Source organism: Canis lupus, chromosome 1 (genome assembly GCF_048164855.1).
Source record: "Canis lupus baileyi chromosome 1, mCanLup2.hap1, whole genome shotgun sequence".
In the NCBI taxonomy this organism is placed as follows: domain Eukaryota; kingdom Metazoa; phylum Chordata; class Mammalia; order Carnivora; family Canidae; genus Canis; species Canis lupus.
Genome location: NC_132838.1, coordinates 17849317 through 17872389, shown reverse-complemented (window position 1 = coordinate 17872389; position 23073 = coordinate 17849317). Strand labels below are relative to the sequence as shown.

The following is a 23073-nucleotide window of genomic DNA, read 5'->3' as shown; positions in this document are numbered from 1 at the left end:
CTGGGGCTATCAGTTAGGAAGGAGTCTTTGGTTCAACCACAGATGCCAACTCTGAGAAGTGTCAGCAAAAAGGGGAGTTTATTGGCAGACCACGAGGCAGCTCACAGGATGATGAGGAAGCCCAATGACCTGCTGAGCTCAGAACTGTGCCAATACTTACCATGGCCGTGCCCAGTCTGCAGCCTCCCAGCCGACCACTGGTAGATGAACAAAGCCCAAGCTTTGCCTTGGGCCTTGACTTTACTCCACACTAGCGCCGGTTGACCTCATGTCACAGGGAATGGGAGGGTAGAGTGACAGCAGCTACCAGGGACCCCACTGGCTACTAGTGACAGGAAAGAGCACTTTGATTGTCAAGACTGTACACAGGGAATCCCTGGGTGGCGCAGCGGTTTGGCGCCTGCCTTTGGCCCAGGGCGCGATCCTGGAGATCCGGGGTCGAATCCCACATCGGACTCCCAGTGCATGGAGCCTGCTTCTCCCTCTGCCTATGTCTCTGCCTCTCTCTCTCTCTCTCTGTGACTATCATAAAAAAAAAAAAAAAAAAAAGTGTACACAGTAGGAGAGTGGTAATTGTCCAAGCACCTAGTTGCTGTTAGCGGGGAGGATAGCTTCTAGGAGGCCAAACTGATAGAACTAATTCTTCATATTATTACTAACATTTAATTCCGTCAACCTTATAAATTTTTAAGCCATCAGATGGGTAGAAAAGAATGGTGTCTAATTGTGGTTTGCTGGTGAGACTGAACAACTTTCTCATGTTTTTTGGTCACTGGGATTTCCTTCTCCAAGAGTTGCCTGTTCATATCCTTTGCAGATTTTAAGTTAGCTTCTTTGACTTTTAAAAAATAATTGATTTGTAAGGGTTCTTTATATAATCTGAATACAACACTTTGTCCAAGTTATTGATACGGTAAATATGTCCTCTTTTCTGAAAGTTACCTTTTAACTTTATTCTTAGTGTCTGGAAACAATTGTGACGAGGGACGGGACATGGTCAGTCTTGTAATTCAGACAGTTTAGCTTAAAAGATGATTGCTGGCTACAGATGACCAGATGGATGCCAGCTCTAAAATTCGGAGTGGTCAGAGATTAGAGAGGGGGGAATAAGGGAGGGTCAGCTATTGTCATTATAGCAACAACCTGGAATAGTTAGAATCATTTAAAGAGGCCAGTGATAACAGACACCTGCTGGCTCAGCCCAAGTGGCTTGAGCAGCAGAGCTGGCCAGAAGAGTCGGGAGCTCCTGGCGAAAGCCTGGATTGCTCATCAAGGACTATTTGCCCAGTTCTGGCTAGGAGATTTTTAAAGTAATGTATAGGTTGTTTTTTTTTTTTTTTTTTTTTTTTTTTAAAGCACAGCATGGTAAGCAAGATAGAGTTCCTTCAATTTGATTCTTAGGTTAACTCTCAGAAACCCAATTATTAGTAAAGACAAAGGCAGAAATGCAAGAAGAGGTGCATAATTTGCCAAGCTGTAGGTGGGGTTTTATTCCCCACTCATCCTAAGGAATATCATTATCTTCAGTTATATATATAAGAACTTATATAATTGACAAAAACAGAGTATTTTGGGGTACTTCGGAGGGCAAGAGTCTATGGGTTCAGGTCAAGATGGATTTGAATACACGGCTCTGATCCTTACTAGCTAAACACCCAGCTCTAATTCTTGTGAGCAGTTAAGAAGGGGCAGATTCATGTTGTTGTTTACATCTTTTGCCTCAGTTTATAAATCTGTAAAATGGACAGGAAAATGATTACTCATAATCTCATTGGATTGTGTGCAGGGTAAATGAGAAAATGCACAGAAGGCATTCAAAACAGCGCCTGGCACATAATAGGCTCCATATGTTGATTATTGTTGGCATAATGTGAGGATTATAAAATACCAAGTAATTTTAAGGGAAAGTGATTAACTGAATCCTATTAATCAAGCTTAAAAGAAAATCCAACTATATCATATTTACTATATTCTTGAAGCTAATGACTATGAATTGAACAAATATGAAGCTGAATTATTGGAACAGATATGTCATCAAAGATTTAAAATAAACACAGTAGGGGCACCTGGATGGCTCAGTCAGTTGAGCATCTTACTCTTGATTTCCACTCTGGTCATGATCTCATGATCAAGAGATTGAGCCCCGCATTGAGCTCTGTGCTCAGAGGGGAGTCTGCTTGGGATTCTCTTCATCTCCTTCTCCCTCTGCCTCCCTCTTCTTTCTTTCTCAAATAAATAAATAAATCTTAAAAAAAAAAAACGAACACAATAAATATAATCAGAGCTAATGAAGAATACTGGTAATATAAAATATGAATAAGAAATCATAAAGTCAAGGGCTGCCTGGGTGGCTCAGCTGGTTAAGTATCTGACTCTTGATTTCAGTGCAGGTCATGATCTCAGGGTGCTGGGATCGAGCCCTGCATGGGGCTCCCTGCTCAATGGGGAGCCTCCTTTAAGATTCTCTCCCTGGCCATCTGCTCCTTCCCCCACTCACGTGCAAATTCTCTCAAATAAATAAATAAATAAATAAATAAATAAATCGATCTTTTTTTTAAAAAAAGGATCCTAAAATCAAGAGGGACTATTAGAGTAACAATAGTTGAAATAGATAAATAGCACAATAGATGGGATAAATAGTAAGGTACATTGAGGCCAAGGAACACCAGGAGCTGGATGATCCATTTAAGACGACTCTCAAAATGTAGCCAGAGGGGATAATGAGTTGGGAAACAAAACACTAAGAGATTTTGAGGTCAGAAATGCCATCAGAAGGAGAAATGTAACAAAACAAGCAGAAGGAAGGAAATGTTTAACAAATAATAGCAATATTTTCTCCAGAATTAGAAGATAAAAAATGTCAGACTGTAATGGTTTACAGATCGCCAAACCAGACTGATAAGGAAAATTCACATCAGCGTACACATCAGGACAGACCTAGAATTGAGAACATGAGAAACAATGAGGAAATTGTGAAAATTTCCAGAAAGAAAGATAATCAGTTACTTGACTTTGAAATGACAAAAGCAGAGCTAAAAGAGAAACCCTACATGTATGGAAACCGAGTAACATGTTACTAGAGAGCCCTTGGGTCACAAAAAGACACCGTAGTGGAAGATTAAAAACAAACATGTTTACAAAACACTTAGAACACTGAATGACCATGAAAACCCCAGGTTTCAAAATTAAAAACTCTGAAAAGGTAAAAGCCGCTCAACACTTACTTTTTAAAATACCTTTTTATTTTTTTTAATTTTTATTTATTTATGATAGTCACAGAGAGAGAGAGAGGCAGAGACACAGGCAGAGGGAGAAGCAGGCTCCATGCACCGGGAGCCCGATGTGGGATTCGATCCTGGGTCTCCAGGATCGCGCCCTGGGCCAAAGACGGGTGCCAAACCGCTGTGCCACCCAGGGATCCCTAAAATACCTTTTTATTTATTTATTTATTTATTTATTTATTTATTTATTTATTTTTAAAAGATTTTATTTATTCATAGAGATGCAGAGAGAGAGAGAAAGAGGCAGAGACACAGGCAGAGGGAGAAGCAGGCTCCATGCAGAGAGCTCGACGTGGGACTCGATCCAGGGTCCCCAGATCACGCCCTGAGCTGCAGGCGGCGCTAAACCGCCGCGCCACCAGGGCTGCCCTACCTTTTTATTTTTAAAGAATGATAGATTTACAGGAAGTTGCAAAAATCGTATAGAAGAATATCAGTTGTGCCTTGATTTATTTTAGGCTTTAATTTTTGGAGGTGACTGAGTGACAACATGAAGAGGTCAATGCCATTGGAAGATTTTTATTACTTCTATTTCCCAAGGTGGGGGCATGCCATGCGTGTCGAGGGACCATGTGGGGAAGCATTTGCTCTAAGAATTGGGTAACCGTAGGAAGGGTAGTCTCTCCCCAGCCAGGGAGGCAACAAATGTCAGAGCATCACAAATACAAAAAATAAGAAAATGTGGTTAATTCAAAAACTGGCCCCGTGATAAAAGGATGCCAAGGGAAAAAATACAGAATCTAGGAAAACATGGAATAAGAGGGGCCCCATGTCTTTCCTCCAGTTCTTCCCAATGGTTGCTTCGAACGTTATTATAGTACAATATAAAAAAAAATTGCCACGGGAACCATGTGTGTGGATAGCTCTGTCATTTGAGCACATGTGCAGATTGTGTGACCCACACCACAGTCAGGGCACCGAACTATCTATCACCACGAAGATCTCCTTCATGTTGCTGATGTGTGTAACCCCTCCTTCTACTATTACCAACTCTTAGCAACCAGTATTAATTATGGTTGTTCCAGAAACTACGAAGTATGAAAGCTGCCCAATGCACTTTATAAATTTGATTATAATTTCAATTCCAAAACTAGAAAAGGGGGGGGGGGGAAGTGGTATAAGAATTGACGAGGAAGAAATAAGATTGTGAAACTAATAAGAATGTTCAGCAAATGTGCCAGATGCCAGAACCCATTACAAAAATCAATGGCATTTTTCCACACCAGCGACAATCGATTGGAAAATATAATTGAAAATAGAACATCAAGGAAAACAACCAACTATACACCATCTAGGAATTGTTTATACAATCTGTTTTAAGATTACCAAGGAAAGATGTAAAATTTCATGTTAGAACACATAAGAGGACTGGAGTAAATTGCATGACACCCAAATGATGCCTTAATACAAAAATGGTGTCAACTTACCCCCACATCATCTATAAATTTGAAGCAATTTCAATCAGTATTCTAGTTAGATGTTTCAAGGAGCTCAATACACTTTTTCTGATATTTTCTGAATACAAAGTTTCCGAAATTTGTATGAATGCTTAATGGCCTACAAATTAGCTCAACTTTGAAAAGAAGACTAAAGGCAGATACGTAACATACTACAAATCCATATTAACAAAAACCATATGGTTCTGGTTTTGGAACCAGGACTGGTGTCCAAGACAGGTGACCTTTGCAGTTACACAAGGCCCCACGCGTAAAAGAGTCCCATGCTTGCTTTAGGTATAATTTGTTGTCACCATCTCGACATTCTTAATAATTTTTAAACCGGAAGCCCTGCATTTTCATTCTGCATTAGCCCTAACAATTACGTAGCCAGACTTGAGCAGAACAAAGATTGTTGAAAGCCTGGAACAGAGAGTGCAGACTTGGAAGAATGGATTTCTGTCCAACAGAGGACGCCATGGGTAAGAAACCTGCAGATGAGTCTGAATGTTTTCAGTGACTCGTGTAGACAAGGACAAGTAGATAGAGTAAGAAGGAGCTCTTACACATCAAAGAGCAAATCTATTAAAAATGGGCCAAGGATACAAATAGTACTTCACATTAGACAAGACTTAAATGGGTGGCTGACAAACAAAAATATCCCAATTTCTTTATATTAGAGACATGAAAATCAAAACAACAACTGGATAGCATTTAATTTTAATTTTTTAGAATGATTTTATTTTTTTATTAGAGGGAGCATCAGTGGAGGGAGGGGCAGAGGCAGAGGGAGAAGGAGAAGCAGATTCCCCACTGAGCAGGCAGCCTAATGTGATGCAGGAATTGATCCCAGGACCCTGAGATCATGACCTGAGATGAAATCAGATGCTTAACTGCCTGAGCCACCCAGGTACCCCCGGATAACATTTTAGCTATCTTCCCCCCCACCCCACCAACACACTCTACACTCAACATGGATCTTTAACTCATGACCCTGAGATCAAGAATCATATGCTCAAGAGCTAAAGCCTCGCATAGGTCTGTATGGGGACACTCTGGGTGTTTCTGTGGGTTAGAGATCATCTCTGTCACCCAGGGAATAGCTAAGTCTAAGATTCTTTTTTTTTTTTTAAGATTTATTTATTTATTTATTTATTTATTTATTTATTTATTTATTTATTTATTTATATGATAGACAGAGAGAGAGAGAGAGGCAGAGACACAGGAGGAAGGAGAAGCAGACTCCATGCCGGGAGCCTGATGTGGGACTCGATCCCGGGACTCCAGGATCGCGCCCTGGTCAAAGGCAGGTGCCAAACTGCTGAGCCACCTAGGGATCCCCTAAGTCTAAGATTCTGATGAATTAGTACAGGTAGTTAGAAGGTCTGGACTGTGAGAGCACAGTAACACCATAAATATAACATGAATAATACTACAAACATAGCACTGAGTGATATAAAATCCTTTATATGAATTATAAATTCACTTACACAAAACAAGAACACCTATGAATGAGAGGACAGACATCAAATGTATGGGGTGGGGGTAGTGATGAAGGGAGAGAGGAAGGGAGAGATGAAGAAAAATGAAAGAAATTAATTATTTAAACCGAAGGGCACAAGGACATAAATGAGCACAAAGCAAACAAGAAGGGATTTGCTGGACCAGAGTGAAAAGTGCCATTATCAGTAGAGCCTGATGACTGCTCTGCTCCTGAGGGTTTAAAAAAAATAGGGGTGCCCCGGTGGCTCAGTTGGTTAAGTGTCTGCCTTTGGCTCAGGTCACGACCCTGGGGTCCTGGGATCGAGCCCTACATTGGGCTCCCAGCTCAGGGGGGAGTCTGCTTCTCCCTCTCCCTCTCCTCCTCCCCCTGCTTGTGCTTTCTTTCTCTCTCTCTCTCAAATAAATAAATAAATAAACAAATAAATAGTCTAAAATAAGTTCCCATAAAACTGGATAAAAAAAATGTTAAAGACTGTGTATTTTCTCCTGGCTATATGGAGGAGAAAGAAAATCTACCAAGTTTTATTCCTGCATCTTTTTTTTACTCCCTCAAAGCATTTATTTATTTTTTTTATAAATTCATTTTTTTCTTTTTTAAAAAGGTTTTATTTATTTTCTTGACAGAAAGAGAGAGACAGAGAACATCAGGAGGGGGAGCAGCAGAGGGAGAGGGAGAAGCAGACTCCCCCATGGAGCAGGGAGCCTGATGTGGGACTTGACCCCAGGGCTCCGGGATCATGACCTGAGCTGAAGGCTGACACTTAGACCCCCTGAGCCACCCAGGCGCCCACATTTATTATTTAAAAGAATTCAAATTCCTAAGTTTTTCCCCCAGCAACAGACCATGCAACCGAATCGAGAACATACATCGTCGTTCTCCCTCAGTGACGACAGGGGCTGCGGATCCAAGATGCAGCCTCTAAGGATGGCCTCTGAATGCACCTGCCTCTCTGCGGTCAGCTCAGACCGATTGCTTGCGAAGGTGGAACCGAGGGCCTATAAATTCATCTGAAAGTAACACCGCAAAGCTAACCTCGCCTACTTCTTTTGCTTTGAAATTCAGTGTATGACTCCGCTGGGAAGCTTGGGAGCAATGTTCTTAACGGAAATGTGGACAGGCTGGGATCCTACAGCGAATGCCTCTCCAGCCGGGCTCCCTCGGGGAGTTTCCAAGGGCAGTACTGCAAGCTTCGTTTCCTGCAGGTGAGCTTGGGGGGTCTGCACGCATGCTCTCGGAGGACAACTGAACTTCATGATAGGGAGCCCCATACAACACCATCAGTTGCTTTTCTTAATAAAAAAAGCCCCAAAACTATTAAGATGTTTTGCAGAAAGTTAAAACTAAATTGCAAACAGCTGCACTTGCATGTTCTGAGTGTGGAACGTTCTAAGGGGCAGTTGTCCACAAACCGCATAGGCCTTCAGACATTCTTCCCGCCACAATGTATGGGGCAAGACTTCTGGACAACCTTCATGCGGAATCCAAGGGCAAGTCCCAGCCCATGTCTCTGGGCATTAACTCCTGACTCACCATCTGTTTTTGGAAATACCAAAAGGAGGCCGGCCTTCCCATTACCTAAAATCTTGTCCCAGAAACAGAGCTCTGAGCTAGGAATTTGAGGTTATTTTAGCAGATGGGCCAGAACTTCTATGAAAACATCCCTACATCTGACTGAGGTCTGTGACTGAGGTCACAGGGCTCACCAGCTCCAAAGCACGTTAATTCTTCTGCTGCTGAAAAATAAAACCGGGAACAACATGGCCTCCTGTCAAATACAAAAATAGATTTTATGATGTCACACGACACAAACAAAAAAATAACAGGCTGGCTAAAAACAGCCATATAAAAGAGCTATAAGAAATCCAAGCTCTAATGCTGTAGAACGGTCTTGCACTGGTTACTAATTAGAGAGAAAGAAATTAGCACCCAGCTCCCCTTATCCCACTGAGGGTGATGACTTGAGGGTTTGATCAGAGGGTACAAATGTCATATCTTATTTTTGAAGCAGATTAATGGTTTTGATGTCAGGCCAAAAGGTCAGGCGTAGGCAGTCATATAAGTTACACGTTTAGAAGAAGCATTCTGGAAATGCTTTAGTTGTGATTTGATCTTTTCTTGATTGGGACGGGCCTTCAAGTCATGGGCTTGATTGATTAGCAAAATCTTTGCTTGGTATGTTGTGTCCAAAGAAATTGCAACTTGGCGATTCTGTTGAAAACTGTAGGACTGTCGGACCTTACCGTGACCTGTCCTGTGGGGGACAGGTTCTCCCGGGCAGATTGTCCCACGAAGCAGGGGGGTGGCTTTTTAGGTAATCTGCGTACTTTGATTTAAATATGAGCGCAGCATCTGATCCTCTGTGAATTTACTCAAACCACTCTGTGATGGGAAAGCCATCTCCCAGATGTCAGCAAACTTCCTTCAGTCCCCTTCTCTCCTCACCCCAATCTTAATTCTCGGGCAGCGCTCAACAGCGGCCTTAGAGGTGACGGTGCACGTAGGCTGAGCACGTTGTGACATTGCGTTTTCCAGGATGGAACCGAATACAGCGTGGGCGTGTGTGTCCCTGATTCTTGCACTGAAGAGGATGTGACCGTGATGTCCCAGTTGGGTAGGTCTGAAAGATAACCGGGGAAACTATGGTCGCAGCGTTAAAGTTTGAAAGGCACCCCCCGCCCCCCAACTCCTTGGAGCCAGGAAAGGCCATTCCTTCAGGAATGTGCCAACCTTTCATCCTGTTCAGTCCAAGAAATGGAGAATAATGGCTTTTGGGGGATTTGGGAATGGAGGTGGTGGGAGGGGAAGGGAGTAGGTAGGAAGGGGGAGAAAGAATAATGAGAAGGCAAAGGCTAAAATTTGACACAATCAAATTTTATTTGATTTTTAAAAAGATTTTCTTTATTTATTCATGAGAGAGAGAGAGAGAGAGAGAGAGAGGCAGAGACACAGGCAGAGGGAGGAGCAGGCTCCATGCAGGGAGCCCGACGTGGGACTCGATCCCAAGTCTCCAGGATCACTACCTGGGCCGAAGCCAGATGCGCAACCACTGAGCCCCCCAAGTGCCCCGACACAATGAAATTTTTAATGTAAACGATCTCCCGTCCCCCACAGCGCCCGGTTGGGCCTGGTTCTCTGTGGTGAGCCTTCTGTGCCGGGGCCCAGGGGTGGGAATCTGTCCCCTGGCAGATCCAGGCCATTCCGGACCCGGATGCTGGGGAGCCGCTGTGTTGTGATGGATTAGCACTAGGAGGCCCCAGTCTGGTCCCGGGGTGGCCTCCCCAGCTGTGCGATCCGGCCTGGGGCAAATCACTTAATCTCCTGGGGTTCCAGCCACTTCCTCTGCAGGGAGAAGGGAGCCAACAAAGCTCAGTGAGGCTCCATCTCGCTGCAGCCTCACAGGCTCTTCTGGCCTTAGCCTCTTGGGATGAACATATTTCAGTTCCAACTCTTCTAGAATTTTCAAATGGAGAGTTTTAAAGCCCAGGGCTTTGGTTGCTAGGGTCTTCTGTATTTATTACGGTTTTACAAATAGGAGCTCACACAACACATTCAAAGGAAGACCCTCTTTCTCTATTCACGGAACACTTCTGACCCCAAATGCGTGTGTTTCCCCAGTCACCTTGCACAACCCTGACGCTACCTACCTGGAGACAGTGCTGATCCCACAGGTGAAGGGCTCGTTCTCTCCCACAAGACTATCCCCCCAGCTTCAGTCACCAGTGCCAAGGAGGGGGTCCCGGGGTTACCCACACTCCTGTCTGATGTGCCTACAAATCCGGGGTTCCCATGGTGTCCTCCTCAGGTTTGATCATTTGCTCTCATGGCTCAGACGCTTTACTACAACTGGCTTATTATAAAGGAATAACCAGATGGAAGAGATGCCCAGGGCAAGGCATTGGGAAAGGGGTGTGGAGCTTCCCCGCCCTCACAGGGTACCCCCCAACCCGGTACCCATGTGTTCACCAACCTTGAAGCTCTCCGAGCCCTTTTGTGTGGGGTTTTCATGGAAGTCCCATTATGTAGACACACTTGATTAAGTCACAGGCCATTAGTGATGAACTCAGCCTCCATCCCTCCCGGAAGTGGGAGATGGGCTGGAAGGTTCCAATCCTGTAATCACAGCCCCTTCCTCCTGGAGTCATCTTGTTAGCATCAACTCAAGTCTGGTTGAAAGGGCCTTATTGTGCATAAGAGGACGCACTCCTCCCACCCCTGCTGCTCAGGAAATTCCAAGGGCTTTACGAGCTCTGGGCCAGAGCATGTAGACCCGGCACGAAGACCGAATATAGATTTCTTATTATATCACAATATCGCACGCTTATTAAACATCTTCTTTTAAGTGTTCATCCTGCAGTTAGTTTTCAATGACCTGACACCGTCCTCTGAATTTATGATCTTCCCTACAGATTCAGGTCGAGTATCTGTCTATCTAGGCCAATATTTTATGTGCTGTTAAAAAGAAAACCAATTGTGAAGAATTAAATTTCAATTTCAGTTCTGGTTGGCGAGGCCATCAATATCCTAGCAACGAAGATGAATGCACAGGGGGTTGTTATTAGATTAGCATTTCAAGTGAATAAATGGCTCACTAAGTCTGAGTTAATGTTCATTATTATTTAAGAGATTTATCAATTAGCCTAGTTTTTCTGGCAAATGCTTAGCTGATTAGCCGGAGTTGACATTAGAATCAAGTGGAAGGTGAGCCGCTATTATCAATACAAAGATACCTTGATGATTACCTTTTGAGGAACTGGGCAGAGGAAGGGCCCTGCTCTGGGGTGGTTGGGGGGAGGGTGGTGGATATAACGGGGAGCTTCCTCTTACCACCGAGGGGGTCGCCAGCTTCTGCACAGAGGCAACAGGTAGAAATGGGAGCTTTTTTTGCCCAGGAAAAAACGGTCTCTGTCCGGAAAGGATTCGTTGGCTGTCCCTCAAAGCTTTTTGCTGGAGTAGCCAATATTCCCTTTACAGATGTGGGGGCAGCCAGCTGAGCAGTGGCGCCCGTAGGTAGCTGTCTACGCAGGCCTCGCTCACCCAGAGCAGGAGAGCAGGGAGTTCACGTGTGGGGACCATATGGACAAGCCAAGAAGAAATGAGCCCGAGACTGCAGAGAGAGGGAAGAAGGTTCTGGACAGGGCACAGTGTATTGCTTCCAGGCAAAAAAACAAAAACAAAAACAAAAAACTGCACAGCGTGGTTGGCGTAGGATATTCTAACATTTCAGCTACCTGACTTTGTGCGAGCTCTGGAGAAGGAAAGTATGTCACACCAGGGTGCTGAGCGTGTGGACCCACAGAAGGCCAAGCCAAGTGGGTTAGCAAACCCTTTGTTCGTGGTCTCCCTGAGGACTGTGGCCCAGGTTGTCCTGAAGAGCAGCTCCGAAGCCTGTAGCTGCAGGGGAGTCTATACAGGCAGTAAAAGGGGGACCCACGCCCGCAAGCGGTTCCCCAAATATGTGTGAGTCACAAGGCATGATTTGTTTGGTCGTAAAAGTAAAGGTTTTCTCATTTCCACGCAGACACGTGAAAGACCCTTAAGTCGTCTTACTCGATTTCTGGGGCACCTGGGTGGCTCAGTCGGCTGGGTGTCTGCCTTCGGCTCCGGTCATGATCTCTGGTCCTGGTGACCCGGGAGAGCTTGGCTCTGGTCTCACGGAGTCGAGGAATGAATCTTGCGGACACGGGGGAGTGAGTGAAGGGTTAGAGGTTTATTAAGTCAAGGTCCAGGGAAAGCTCTCAGAAGTGAGCGGGGTCCTCGCAGGGCTGCCCCTGAGGGTTTGTAGGGTTGGCCTTTTATGAGAGCCTAATCGGGGAACCTAAATCCCTTTAACGTTATCTGTTGGCATCACCACTGAGTAAGGACTAGTGACACCATCTTTAATGGCTCACTTCTTCTTTGGGGTCTGGGTTACTCCTTGTTGGTCGCAAGTAGCTGTTCTAACAGGGCACCCTCCCCACCCACCCCTTTGGGCAGGGTGGCCTGGCTTGTTCCTCTATCTCCAGTTTCCTTATACCTCAGCATTTTTGGGGTTTTTGTGAGCCTGCTTCCGTGCCCCCCTGCCTAGCCCTGCCTTGCCCCACTTGTCCCTAACTCACTGGGATCGAGTCCCAGGGTGGGCCCCCTGCTCAGTGGGGAGCCGGCTTCTCCCTCTCCCTCTGCTGCTCCCTCCTGCTCATGCTCGCTCACCTGCTCTCTCGCTCACCTGCTCTCTCTCAAATAAATAAAATCTTAAAAAAAAAATACATTCTATTTCTATCATATCTGTTCCAAAATAGAGCCTGGGTGCCTCCGCTAAACTGGCTTTCCGGTTCTGGCATCTCCTAGAAGTCGCTGGAGAGGGTCGAGGAGGCTGACAGTCACCTCCGGCACGAGGGTCCAGATAGAATTTGGGGGTGAGGAGCTCAAACCCGGTGATGGCCCGGGTGATGGCTCAGCCCCCTGAGCGCCCCCGGCCTGGCCCGCTTGGGTCCTGGAACAAAGTGCCACAGGCCAGGTGGCGCATCCCTCCTGTCTTTACCTCCCTGGTTACATGGCTTTCCTCCCTGTCTCTCTGCTACCAAATTCCCCTCTGTGTCTGAGGGCCCAGGATTTAGGGACCACTCACATCCTAACCAGGGAGGACCACATCTTAAGTTGATGGTATCCACAAAGACCCTGTTTCCCCCAAGGCCACAGTCATAGCCCCGAGGGGTTAGGGAGCTGGGAGGGGGCGGGGGGGGGGGGGGGGGAGAAACACAATTCAAGCAGGACTATTTTCAACCCAGAAGGCTACCCAATGCCTAGTTCCTAGTTTGCCTCCATCCCTGAGGTCCCTTAAATGCCACAGGTTGTCGGGAACACAGTGACTCACAGCCACAAACCCTGGGGCCCTGCACTTAGAAGGTGCTTGATACAAGGTGGGCAAATCGGCCTGGAGTGTAACGGGGGAGCACAGAGCTGGAGAAGCAGGGGCCTTGGGGGAAGGGTCTGTAAGCTCGAGTTAGCAAATTTTATCCAGACTCCACTTTGAAGGGCTACATATTTCCATTCTTGGGGACTCACTCTCAGTCTCCTGTCTCATGGAAATTTTATTTTATTTTACTTTATTTTTAAAGGTTTTGTTTTTTTATTCATGAGACACAGAGAGGCAGAGACACAGGCAGAGGGAGACGCAGGCTCCATGCAGGGAGCCCCATGCAGGACTCGATTCCGGGTCTCCAGGATCACGCCCTGAGCCGAAGGCAGATGCTTAACCACTGAGCCGCCCAGGTGCCCCTATTTTATTATTATTTTTTAAAAGATTTTATTTATTTATTTGCTAGAGAGCACAAGCAGGGCGAGAGGCAGGCAGAGGGAGAAGCAGGCTCCCCACTGAGCAGGGAGCCCGATGCGGGGCCCGATCCCGGGACCCTGGGATCCTGGCCTGAGCCGAAGGCAGAGGCCTGACCCATGGAGCCACCCAGGTGCCCCCTTCACGGAAACTTTATGACATTATATGGTGGCCACTGCGTCTCTGTTGTCAGTGGCCCAAAGCAATGAGAACCGGGCTGCCGACCCTCAATGTGTGACCGTCCCTGACACGCGTCCTCTCTCCCGGGCTCCCTTAGGCTGGTTTATCCCTCCCTGCCTCGTGTAATCAAGACTAGGAGCCTCTATAGACCGACGGCGCTGGCACGTCGAGGGGTGACTTCTCCCCCTGCCCCCACTGTCTCTCAGGGAGTCCCTGAGCTCTGATTGAGAAAATGGAGCTATTTTAATAGCGTCTCCGGCATCACCCACACGAGCGCCTCAGTAGGACTCAAAAGGCATCCGAAACGTTTCTCGGAATACCAGTTTCTCAGTTTAATCCAGAAAATATTCCTTGGCCTCTTCCCGTCTGGCCTTTGTGTGCTGTCACCTGTGTGCACCGGGAGAGGGAGAATCAAAGGACTTGGGAGGCGCTCATTTGGGGGACCCTACAATCTAGGTAGTGGGGGAGGTGTGTGCCTGGAGCAGAAGGCTGCGGGGCAGTCGGCGCTGGAGCTCCCACCGAGGGCTCGGGTCGGGCAGCCGAGCAGAGGGGCTCTGGGGTGCTCTGGGGTGCTCTGGGGTGCCGCGGGGCTGCCGGGAGAGAACCAGGGTGGTTAGGGTGAAGGGGCGTGTGGGGCAGAGCTGCCCTGTGTTCCTGAAGGGGCTGCAGATGGTGCGTGGAGAGATATTGGTGGGAAACAGAGCAAACAGAGCTCTCCTGTTCCCCCTGTAGAGACCTAGAATCTGGCAGTGTAGACACTTCCACTGGAGGTGCACAGGCCGCCGGTTGGGCTTATTCTGGCGGCAGGGTTTAGCACGGGACTTGGTGCTTCTTCTCAATGCTGCTAGGACTGAGGACGTTGACTCCGGACCCTTGGGGAGGGTGGGCGAGCCCAGGAAAACCAACTGTCCACCCACCCTGGCCCGAGTGTCCACTAATCGAGTGTAGATACGGGGCGAGTCTCCGGATTGTTGGCCAGAGCTGCCCCAACAAAATACCACAGGCCGGGGCACTCAGCAACAGAAATGCACCTCTCGGGTTCTGGGGATCCGGGGTTCAGGGCCCGGGTGTCGGCAGGGTTGGCTTCTCCTGAGGCCTCTCTGCCGGGCTCGCTGGCTGCATGTGTGCCCACGTGTGTGTGTGTGTGTGTGTGTGTGTGTGTGCGTGTGTCCAAGCTTCGTCTCATATAAGGACCCCAGCTGGACCAGATCCCTTTCACCCAGTCCCCTCTCCAGAGGCCCTACCTCCAGCCGCAATCTGAGGTCCTGGTGGTTAGGCTACAGCAGGAATTTGGGGGCACAGGGGGGGACACGATTCAGTCTGTAACAGTGTCTTCTGGGAGTCCCTTTGATTTTAGGGTCCCTTCCATTCTGTTCTACTCACTCTCTTCCTCTCCTGACCCTTGGGCTCCCTGATGCCCTGGGATTGGCCTGAGAGGAGGGTGAGTGCCTTGGAGGCTGGGAGAGGGGTGCCGTCTGCAGTGCAGCCCTCGGCCCTCGACCCCACACTTTAAGGGCCACCCCTCCGGCCTTCCTCTCGCTGTGTCCTCCCCATGGGATGAGGTGTCTGCGGGGCCATGCCCACCTTCTCTCCTCTTCTAGTCACACTCTGGGCATCTGGAACCCCAGAATTCCCTGCCCAGCTGGCTTCCAGCCCCTGCTTAAGTAGGGGGGGGCTATGGGCGGTGGGTAGGGAGATGGGGCTTAGGTTGTCCACACTCCACAGGTAAGGAACTTAGTGGTTTGGAACAGGGAGAAGGTGGGAAGAGAAAAGTGTTGGGGTGGGAGCTGGTGGGGGCGTCCCGCAGAGCCCCCCACTTGTGTTGTTGCCCCGTGGGAATGAGGAGGGGCCCGAGTGTCTGGAGGCCAAAGCTGATGACCATTTCAGTGCGACCGAGGTCAACCCTTTCTGCTACGTCCCCCAACACACACACACACACACACACACACACACACACACACACACTTGCCACATTGTTCTGGCTTCTTGGGCTGGCCCAGGGATGCCTAGTGCTCTAATGGTTGGTGTCCAACAGCCTGGAGTATGTTTGGGGTCACGGCGGGGGGCAGGGTCATCCCGCTTCTGGCTGTCCAGGTCTGGACACTGTTGCTCAGCCCTTTAGATTTCATCCAGGGGCGACCGCTGACCTCCGGGAGAGATTCCCCCGGGGAGACTGAGGCAACGTGGGTTGTAAGCGGCTTTCGTGGGCCTCGGGGCCTGTGCAGACTCCCCATGACGGGAATGCAGGGAGACCATCATCTAATGGATGAAGAAGATGTAGTCTATGTACACAATGGGATATTCCTCAGCCATTAGAAATGACAAATACCCACCATTTACTTCGACGTGGATGGAACTGGAGGGTATTATGCTGAGTGAAGTAAGTCAATCGGAGAAGGACAAACATTGTATGTTCTCATTCATTTGGGGAATATAAATAATAGTGAAAGGGAATAAAGGGGAAAGGAGAAAAAATTAGTGGGAAATATCAGTGAGGGAGACAGAACATGAGAGACACCTAACTCTGGGAAATGAACTAGGGGTGATGGAAGGGGAAGTGGGTAGGGGGATGGGGTGACAGGGTGACTGGGTGATGGGCACTGAGGGGGGCACTAGATGGGATGAGCACTGGGTGTTATTCTATATGTTGGCAAATTGAACACCAATAAAAAATAAATTTGTAAAAAAAAAAAAAAAAGGAAGACCATCATCTGAGATGACGCGAGCGTGTTCCAGCCTCCTGCAGCCTGTGCCCCTGGAGACGGGAAGCTGCAGGTCTCAGGAGAAGCAGACTTTTATTTTTTTTTAAAAAGATTTATTTATTTATTTTATTTATTTATGATAGACAGAGAGAGAGAGAGAGGCAGAGACACAGGAGGAGGGAGAAGCAGGCTCCATGCCGGGAGCCCAACGCAGGACTCGATCCTGGGACTCCAGGATCATGCCCTGGGCCAAAGGCAGGCGCTAAACTGCTGAGCCACCAGGGTTCCCGGAGAAGCAGAGTTTTAAAAACAATGGAAGACGAAGGAGGGAAGTTTAGTCTGGCAGCCCAGACAGACGTACACTTTATCATTTAATTCCTAATTCCGTGGTCTTGTGGTTCTCATTATGTCCAGGGCCTCCTGGATTAAAAAAAAAATTTTTTTTTAAAGATTTTTAAGAGTATGAGCTACAAGGCTTTGTAACACCTCGGTTTTGGATTTCTCTGTGGCCTCCAGCACGTGCTGCGCAGTTCGAGCTGACAAAGGAAGGTTCTGGTTGTTGTGGCCTCCGAGGATGCTTGCTGGTCACCACAGGGATGGAGCAGGGCTTTGCTTTGTAGGTCCAGGAGGCTCCCAGTGCGTCCGGAGTCAGGCCGGAGGGCCTGCTACAGCCTCCCCAGAGGCTCCCGAGTGCTTCATGGATCGAACAGATTGCCAGTTGATTCCTTTTAAAATTAGACAGAAAGCTTCCAACGGGGACAGACAGGGCGGCTGGTGCGCACGCTTGTGTGTCAGTGGAAGAGTCTGGTAAATTCAAGTACAGCCAGGCAGCAGCTGGGCGGGGGCGTGGACTCCGAGCAAATGGAATCAGATACCGAGGAGTCTGCTGCTGTGTCCCCCTCTGGGGACCTGCGTGATGGAGCACCCCCCCTTGGCCAGTGCCGGGGACACCTGGACAGCTCCGCCTTCCTTCCTACCTCCACCCTTAGCAGGTTACAATTAAGAATCACGGTTAATACATATTATTAATCTTGTAGTGACCTATTGGCACAGTTCAGAAACCCTCTGGTCACACTCATGGCAACGATGGGTGTTGGAGGTAGAAGGGACATTAGAAGACAGTGTGTCCCACCTACACTTCCTCATTACCCAGAGGGGGACTCGAGACCCAGAGAGGTGAAGTAACTTACCCAGGGTCACACAGCAAGCTGGCTCAAACCCGAGCCTCCTGAGTGCCAGTCTAGGCAATGCGTTGTGGTGAACCGAGGTAGCCTGAGGACCACGCTCTTCAGGTTCATACAGACCTGGGTGAGTTTTGTCCCGGCCACGTAGCAGCAATAAGAGAGACAGCTGACGTTTATTGAGCTCTGACTGTACCAGGCGTTTGCTAAGTGCTTTACAGTTATTGCTACATTTGGTTTTCGCAACGACCCTGTAAGGAACCGTTATCTCTGTTTTGCAAAGGGGGAAACTGAGGCACAGAGCAACGAAGTAACTTGTCCATGGTCATATTATAAAGGGTAGATGCAGGCTCGCAAAACTGCAGAACCTGTATTCTCAGCTACTATGCTTAAGTGCGTGAACTTAACCCGAGGAGAACTTTCCCCGTCTGTAAAATAAGGTAAATAATAGATCCTTGTAGGTTTTTGATGGATTAAAGGTAATGACCGAAACACGTCTCATACCCAGTGGGCGCTTAATATTTTATTTTATTTTTTGTTGTTATTTATAATCAGATTAGCTGTTTGATGAAGCCACACTGTGTCCCCCCAACCTTTGCTGAAGCTTCGCAAGTTTGCTGGTCGTGCAGTTCTCAGTGTGTGCGCCCTGGTCAGCAACATGAGCACCTGGGTGTCTGCTTAGAAAGTTCTCAGGCCCCACCCCAGACCTACTGCATCAGCCTACAGGGGAGGGGAGACAGGGAGCCCTGGATGGAGCGGCAAATGGATGATTTGGAGCACTCCAAATCATCCACATGATTCTGGAGCACTCGAAAGTTTGGGACCACTGCCCTCCTTTTACCACTAATGTCCCTCCGTACTACTTGCAATGACAATTAGACATGCCCTGGGTTGGTGCTTCTAAGCTTCAGTTTTAGGGAGCACCTTTCACCGGCCTGGGGGCTCCCATTGCATTTTTTTCATCTCCTATTGCATTTCTCTCCCTCTTGTAGGAGCTTGTTTACAAACAGATTTGAGCTGGCAATGGTGCCTTTTGGATCATCCTTCCCAGCGCTGTGCCGGGGGAGGATGCGGGAGTCTGGGCTAAGAATTCTGGGGGGCTCGGGCCACACCAAGTGCTGGGCTGGGTTCCTCCTTCTGTGAATCTCAGCATTTTCGTGCCTTATTTTCCCCATCTGTACATTAGATTTATGAAAAGCCAACTGCCCTTTTAATATCAAAGTTTTGTTTTGAAATAATAGACTTAAGGCTCTTGGAAAAGTCTATTTATCGTGTTATTAACACGATCTCTCTTTTTCTCCCCCCTTCGTAGATATTTTAAGAATCAGAAACACTTCATTTTTGGCCCCTTCTCTCTCCCTCTTCACAAGAAAGCCTTCCTCCTCATCTGGCACCGGTGTGGCTAGATGTGCTGCTGGAATGTTCCCCCTCGACACCTTTGCTGCCGTGTGTCTGTGAGTATAGTCACGTGCATCCGAGGTACCTGGTTGGGAGGTTTGTGTCCGGGCCGTGTCATCAACTGCCACTTGCCAACTACGTGGAGTCATTTACTTTTTATTCCTGATTGATGTCTGGCCACGTGCTCCGTGGCAGGTCACCTTGTACCTTAACCCAGAAAATTTGGAAGTGTCGGAGGGGAAGGCTGGCCACACCCATGTGTGATTGAATTTCAGAGTCACTGAGAAATGTCTCCCGTCCCAAAATACTCCTGTTCCTGTCATGTGACCTCTGAAGATTAATTTCTTTTGTCTGAGGCAGGGCTTCTCCCACAAGCCCTCCCCTGTCCCGCCTGTTACTTTTTGTTTGCATCACACCTTGGTCCTCAGGATACATGGATAGAATTGGCCCGTAGCTGGAATTGTTGGTCAGAAAACCTCACTTATGTGACTGCCCCCTCGGAGACATCCACGTCTATACCACCACCCCATCACCCGCATCAAAAGTTACCTTTAGGGGCCCCTGGAGGGCCCAGTGGCTAAGCATCTGCCTTTGGCTCAGGGTGTGATCCCGGGGTCCTGGGATCGAGTCTCGATGGGGAGCTGCTTCTCCCTCTGCATATGTCTCTACCTCTCTCTGTGTGTCCCTCATGAATAAATAAGAAAAATCTCAAAACAAAACAAAACAAAACACAAAAAAGCCACCTTTATTAAAACTGGTTACCAATTAGGTAGGTTAAATAAATTGGTTTAACTAACATTTAAAAAAATGATAACAAAGAGTTTTCTCCCCCAAGTTTATCTGATTCCTACCTTTCATTCCTCTTTCCCCATGTGTGTATGAGTTGGGTTCCTACTGATTTTGAACCCATATAATGTAGATTAAAGATAGGAATCCTTAGTCCTCTCAGCTGCAAGTATCTTCCCCGGTGTTTAGGGTGCTTTGGCTTATGATCTTTCTTTACAATTATAGTACAGAATTTAGTTAAATCCATTAATCTTTGACTTTATCATTTTTCATTATTTATTCTCGAACGCCACCCCCCCCTTAAAACTGTTAGGTATTTATCTGTATTTTAGTGAGGGTATAGTGGTTTGGGTGTCACTGGGCTGTTTTCTCTGCATGTTCCTTGGTGCTGGCGTGATGAGGCTTTGCTCACACGAGTCTTCTCCCTGCAGATGCCTCACCGCGCTGGGCCTGGCCCTGCCCCTGGCCGGGACTGTCTACGAGGCAGCCAGGCGGAGGGGGTCTGACGGCCGGGCCTCCCCGCTGCCTCCAGCCACCGACCCGAGTCTGCCTTTGAGAGAGATGCAGAGGACTGAACCGAGACACGGAGCGGGGTGCCTAGCCCAGCTCTCACTATCAGGAACCCCAAGCAGAGGAAAAGGTAGGCATTCTAAGAACCTAAGGCCACTCACGAGAGGTGACTCAGACGAGTTGCAGTCAGAAAATAAATCCTTCGGTGCTGGAATCTAGTGAAAGCCCAGCAGCTTCCAAATGCCAGTGTGGAGGTTGGGTCTCTGCTCTTTACAATCCCATCTTTGTTTGCTGTCAAAGTGTTGAGGCGAGGTCACTAAAAATGCTGCTTTCTTTCTTGGGTACAATTATCCAGTGTCCTTTGTGCTCCCCAACGACTAGGTCGGAACAGAGCTTGGGTTTCACTGGAGTAATCCTTTAAAGGACAATCCCATGATCCCAGTGCCTATTTGCAGTGTCACAGCTACGCAGATGACTCACAGAACCTTCCTGGCATCACTAAGGTAAAGGATTTACGTGTCAATCGAAGCCAGGGAGTCATTGTGCAACCGGTTAGAGCCTGGCAGGGGCAGCTGAGCCAGGACCAGATAACCAACCCACTTAACGAAGGGCGAGCTGGACCCCAGTGAGCAGGTGGCCGCCTTGCATTGGGTTGAGGTTAAAAGTCAAGTGCATTTCCTTCATTTCTGCCTGCCCATATGGCGAGGCAGAGACCACACCCCCCCTCTGAAATAAGAATAGCGTCCCCGTGCGAACATCTTTAGAATATGGGGAATCACGTCCAGCAGAGCCCCTGGAGGGGCACGTAGCTGACCTTCCCTTACTCCAACTAAGAGGATAAAAAAGACACAACTTCAGTGACCAGGCCAACAGATTATGACTATGTGATCGAGCAGCTTCAGGCAGCATGTCCACCTGCACAATGGAGGGCACAGTGATGATTTGATCAGATCCTTTGGATCTTCAGGCAAAGACAAAAGCGAATGTTAACACCACCACAAACTCCCAACAAGGAAAGCAACACAAAGCACGCTTTGTGTCAGGATGACATAATAGAAGAGCTGAGAATGCTCGCCCTCCTTCGCGTGTCCGAGGGCGCCCAGGGGCCTGGTGGGTCCCCGGCACCCATTGTCCTCAAGGGAAGTGTTCATTGTTCGGCTCCTGCACGGGGGTCAGTCCCTGGGCTGCTTCGTAATTCCTACCCACCGGCCCTTGTTTTGCCCTATTTTTACTCCATCACATCAGATACCGGGGACTGATATGATGGGCCCCCGCCACGTCTCAGAGTTCCCTGCTCACTCCTCATGTGACATGGCTCAAGAACTCGGCTCCCAGGCTGCCACCTAGAAGGTTCCATGGGCATGGCACAACCAGCACATGCTGAGTGACCCCCCCACCCCTTGGTCAAACCTGCCTTGGTTTCTAACTCTGCCCTTGGTCAGGTTGTTTGACCTCTAGGAGCTCAGTGTCCACGTGCATAAAACAGGGGCATACGCTGGGATTTGCTGAAGGAAGTAAATGAGATAATGTGAGCTGTCCTCCTCCTGATTCATTGCTCATTTCTTCATTCTCTTCCCTTAAGCCAGAAGGAGGAAAGGGTAGCAGCTTTAATTGGCCAAGACCTCTCACTAACACTGACCTTGCTGAGGTCAGCTGGGTCCCGGGCACCTGCCACATGCTTCTGGTTGTCAGACTGGGGGTGAGCCTACAGTCACCAAGATTCACCCTCGGCTAATATTCAGGGGAAGGCTGAGCCTCAGAACCTGATGTTCTAAGGCCAGATTGCAGGATTTCAGGCAGGCACACCTGGTATGGTGTCAGGAATGAGCCTCTGAGACGTTAGGGTTTTAATCCAAAATAGGACTGTCTGTGATGGGGGCAGGAGGGTCATGTTAGCTTTTTCAGCAGCCACATTTAAGTGTGGCTTCAAAAAGGCATATTGGGGGGCGGTGTCTTCTGTGTTCTGTTGCTGTAGCAATTTTTTTTTTTTTTGTATTTAATACCATCAGAGTAAAATATCACATCTTGAACGGTTGGAAATAAAAATCAAGGCAGAGAGAGCCCTAGGGTCGGCATCATTTTCCCTCTCCACGTTTACACTCACCAGCGAGTCAAATCAACGTAAGACTACCGTGTCTTCTCGAAGTTCAGAGCTAAATTGGGTATTTCAGATTCCTGGTTCTTTATCCTCCAAATAATCATTGCATTCGCTTAGGGCGGTTTCCTGTTACATGAGCCTGTCCTTTCCTACTTAGATGACAAAAATATGAGTTCGTGTTTGAGGAAGTTTCCATGAAGTAAATAGCTGTGGATTTCAGCCCTTGGAACAGGGCTCTTGGTCTGTGGTCCGTTGCTTGAGGTGGGCTCACCTCAAGTAATAATCACTGAGAAAATCCAAAAGGGCCACCAGGCTTCCCAAAGCACCGGCACACCCCACGGTTCTCAAACTTTGGGGAGCATCGGAAGCACCTGGAGGGCTTCAGCACATCACAGCACAGATTGCTGGGCCTGGTCCTCGAAGATTCTGAGACAGTAGGTCTGGGATGAGACCTGGGACTGTGCCTTTCTAACAGGTCCCCAGGTGATGCTGAAGCTGCTGGACTGCGAGCCCTCACTTTGAGAACCACCGACCACATTCTCCCCACGCCCCTTTGGCTCATCCTTTCCATCTACGAATGGGTACATGGGGCCCAGAGGCCATCCTCCCCACAGGACCAGTTATTTTCAGACAATGTTAGAAGCTGCTACTAGTTAAGTTCACCCACAAGTAGAATTTAGATAGAAAA

At 48.0% G+C, this 23073-nt stretch overlaps 1 protein-coding gene across 2 annotated transcripts in view; it reads left to right on the top strand.

Moving 5' to 3' along the window:
* Positions 1-23073, top strand: part of LOC140630948 (O-acyltransferase like protein-like) — a 69282-nt gene that overhangs the window by 10984 nt on the left and 35225 nt on the right. For both annotated transcript variants that reach the window (XM_072821965.1, XM_072821958.1), the window contains exons 2-5: positions 7284-7423; positions 8754-8832; positions 18906-19047; positions 20209-20417. In XM_072821965.1, the coding sequence (XP_072678066.1) occupies positions 7284-7423; positions 8754-8832; positions 18906-19047; positions 20209-20417 (570 nt within the window). The remainder of the gene's footprint in view (positions 1-7283; positions 7424-8753; positions 8833-18905; positions 19048-20208; positions 20418-23073) is intronic.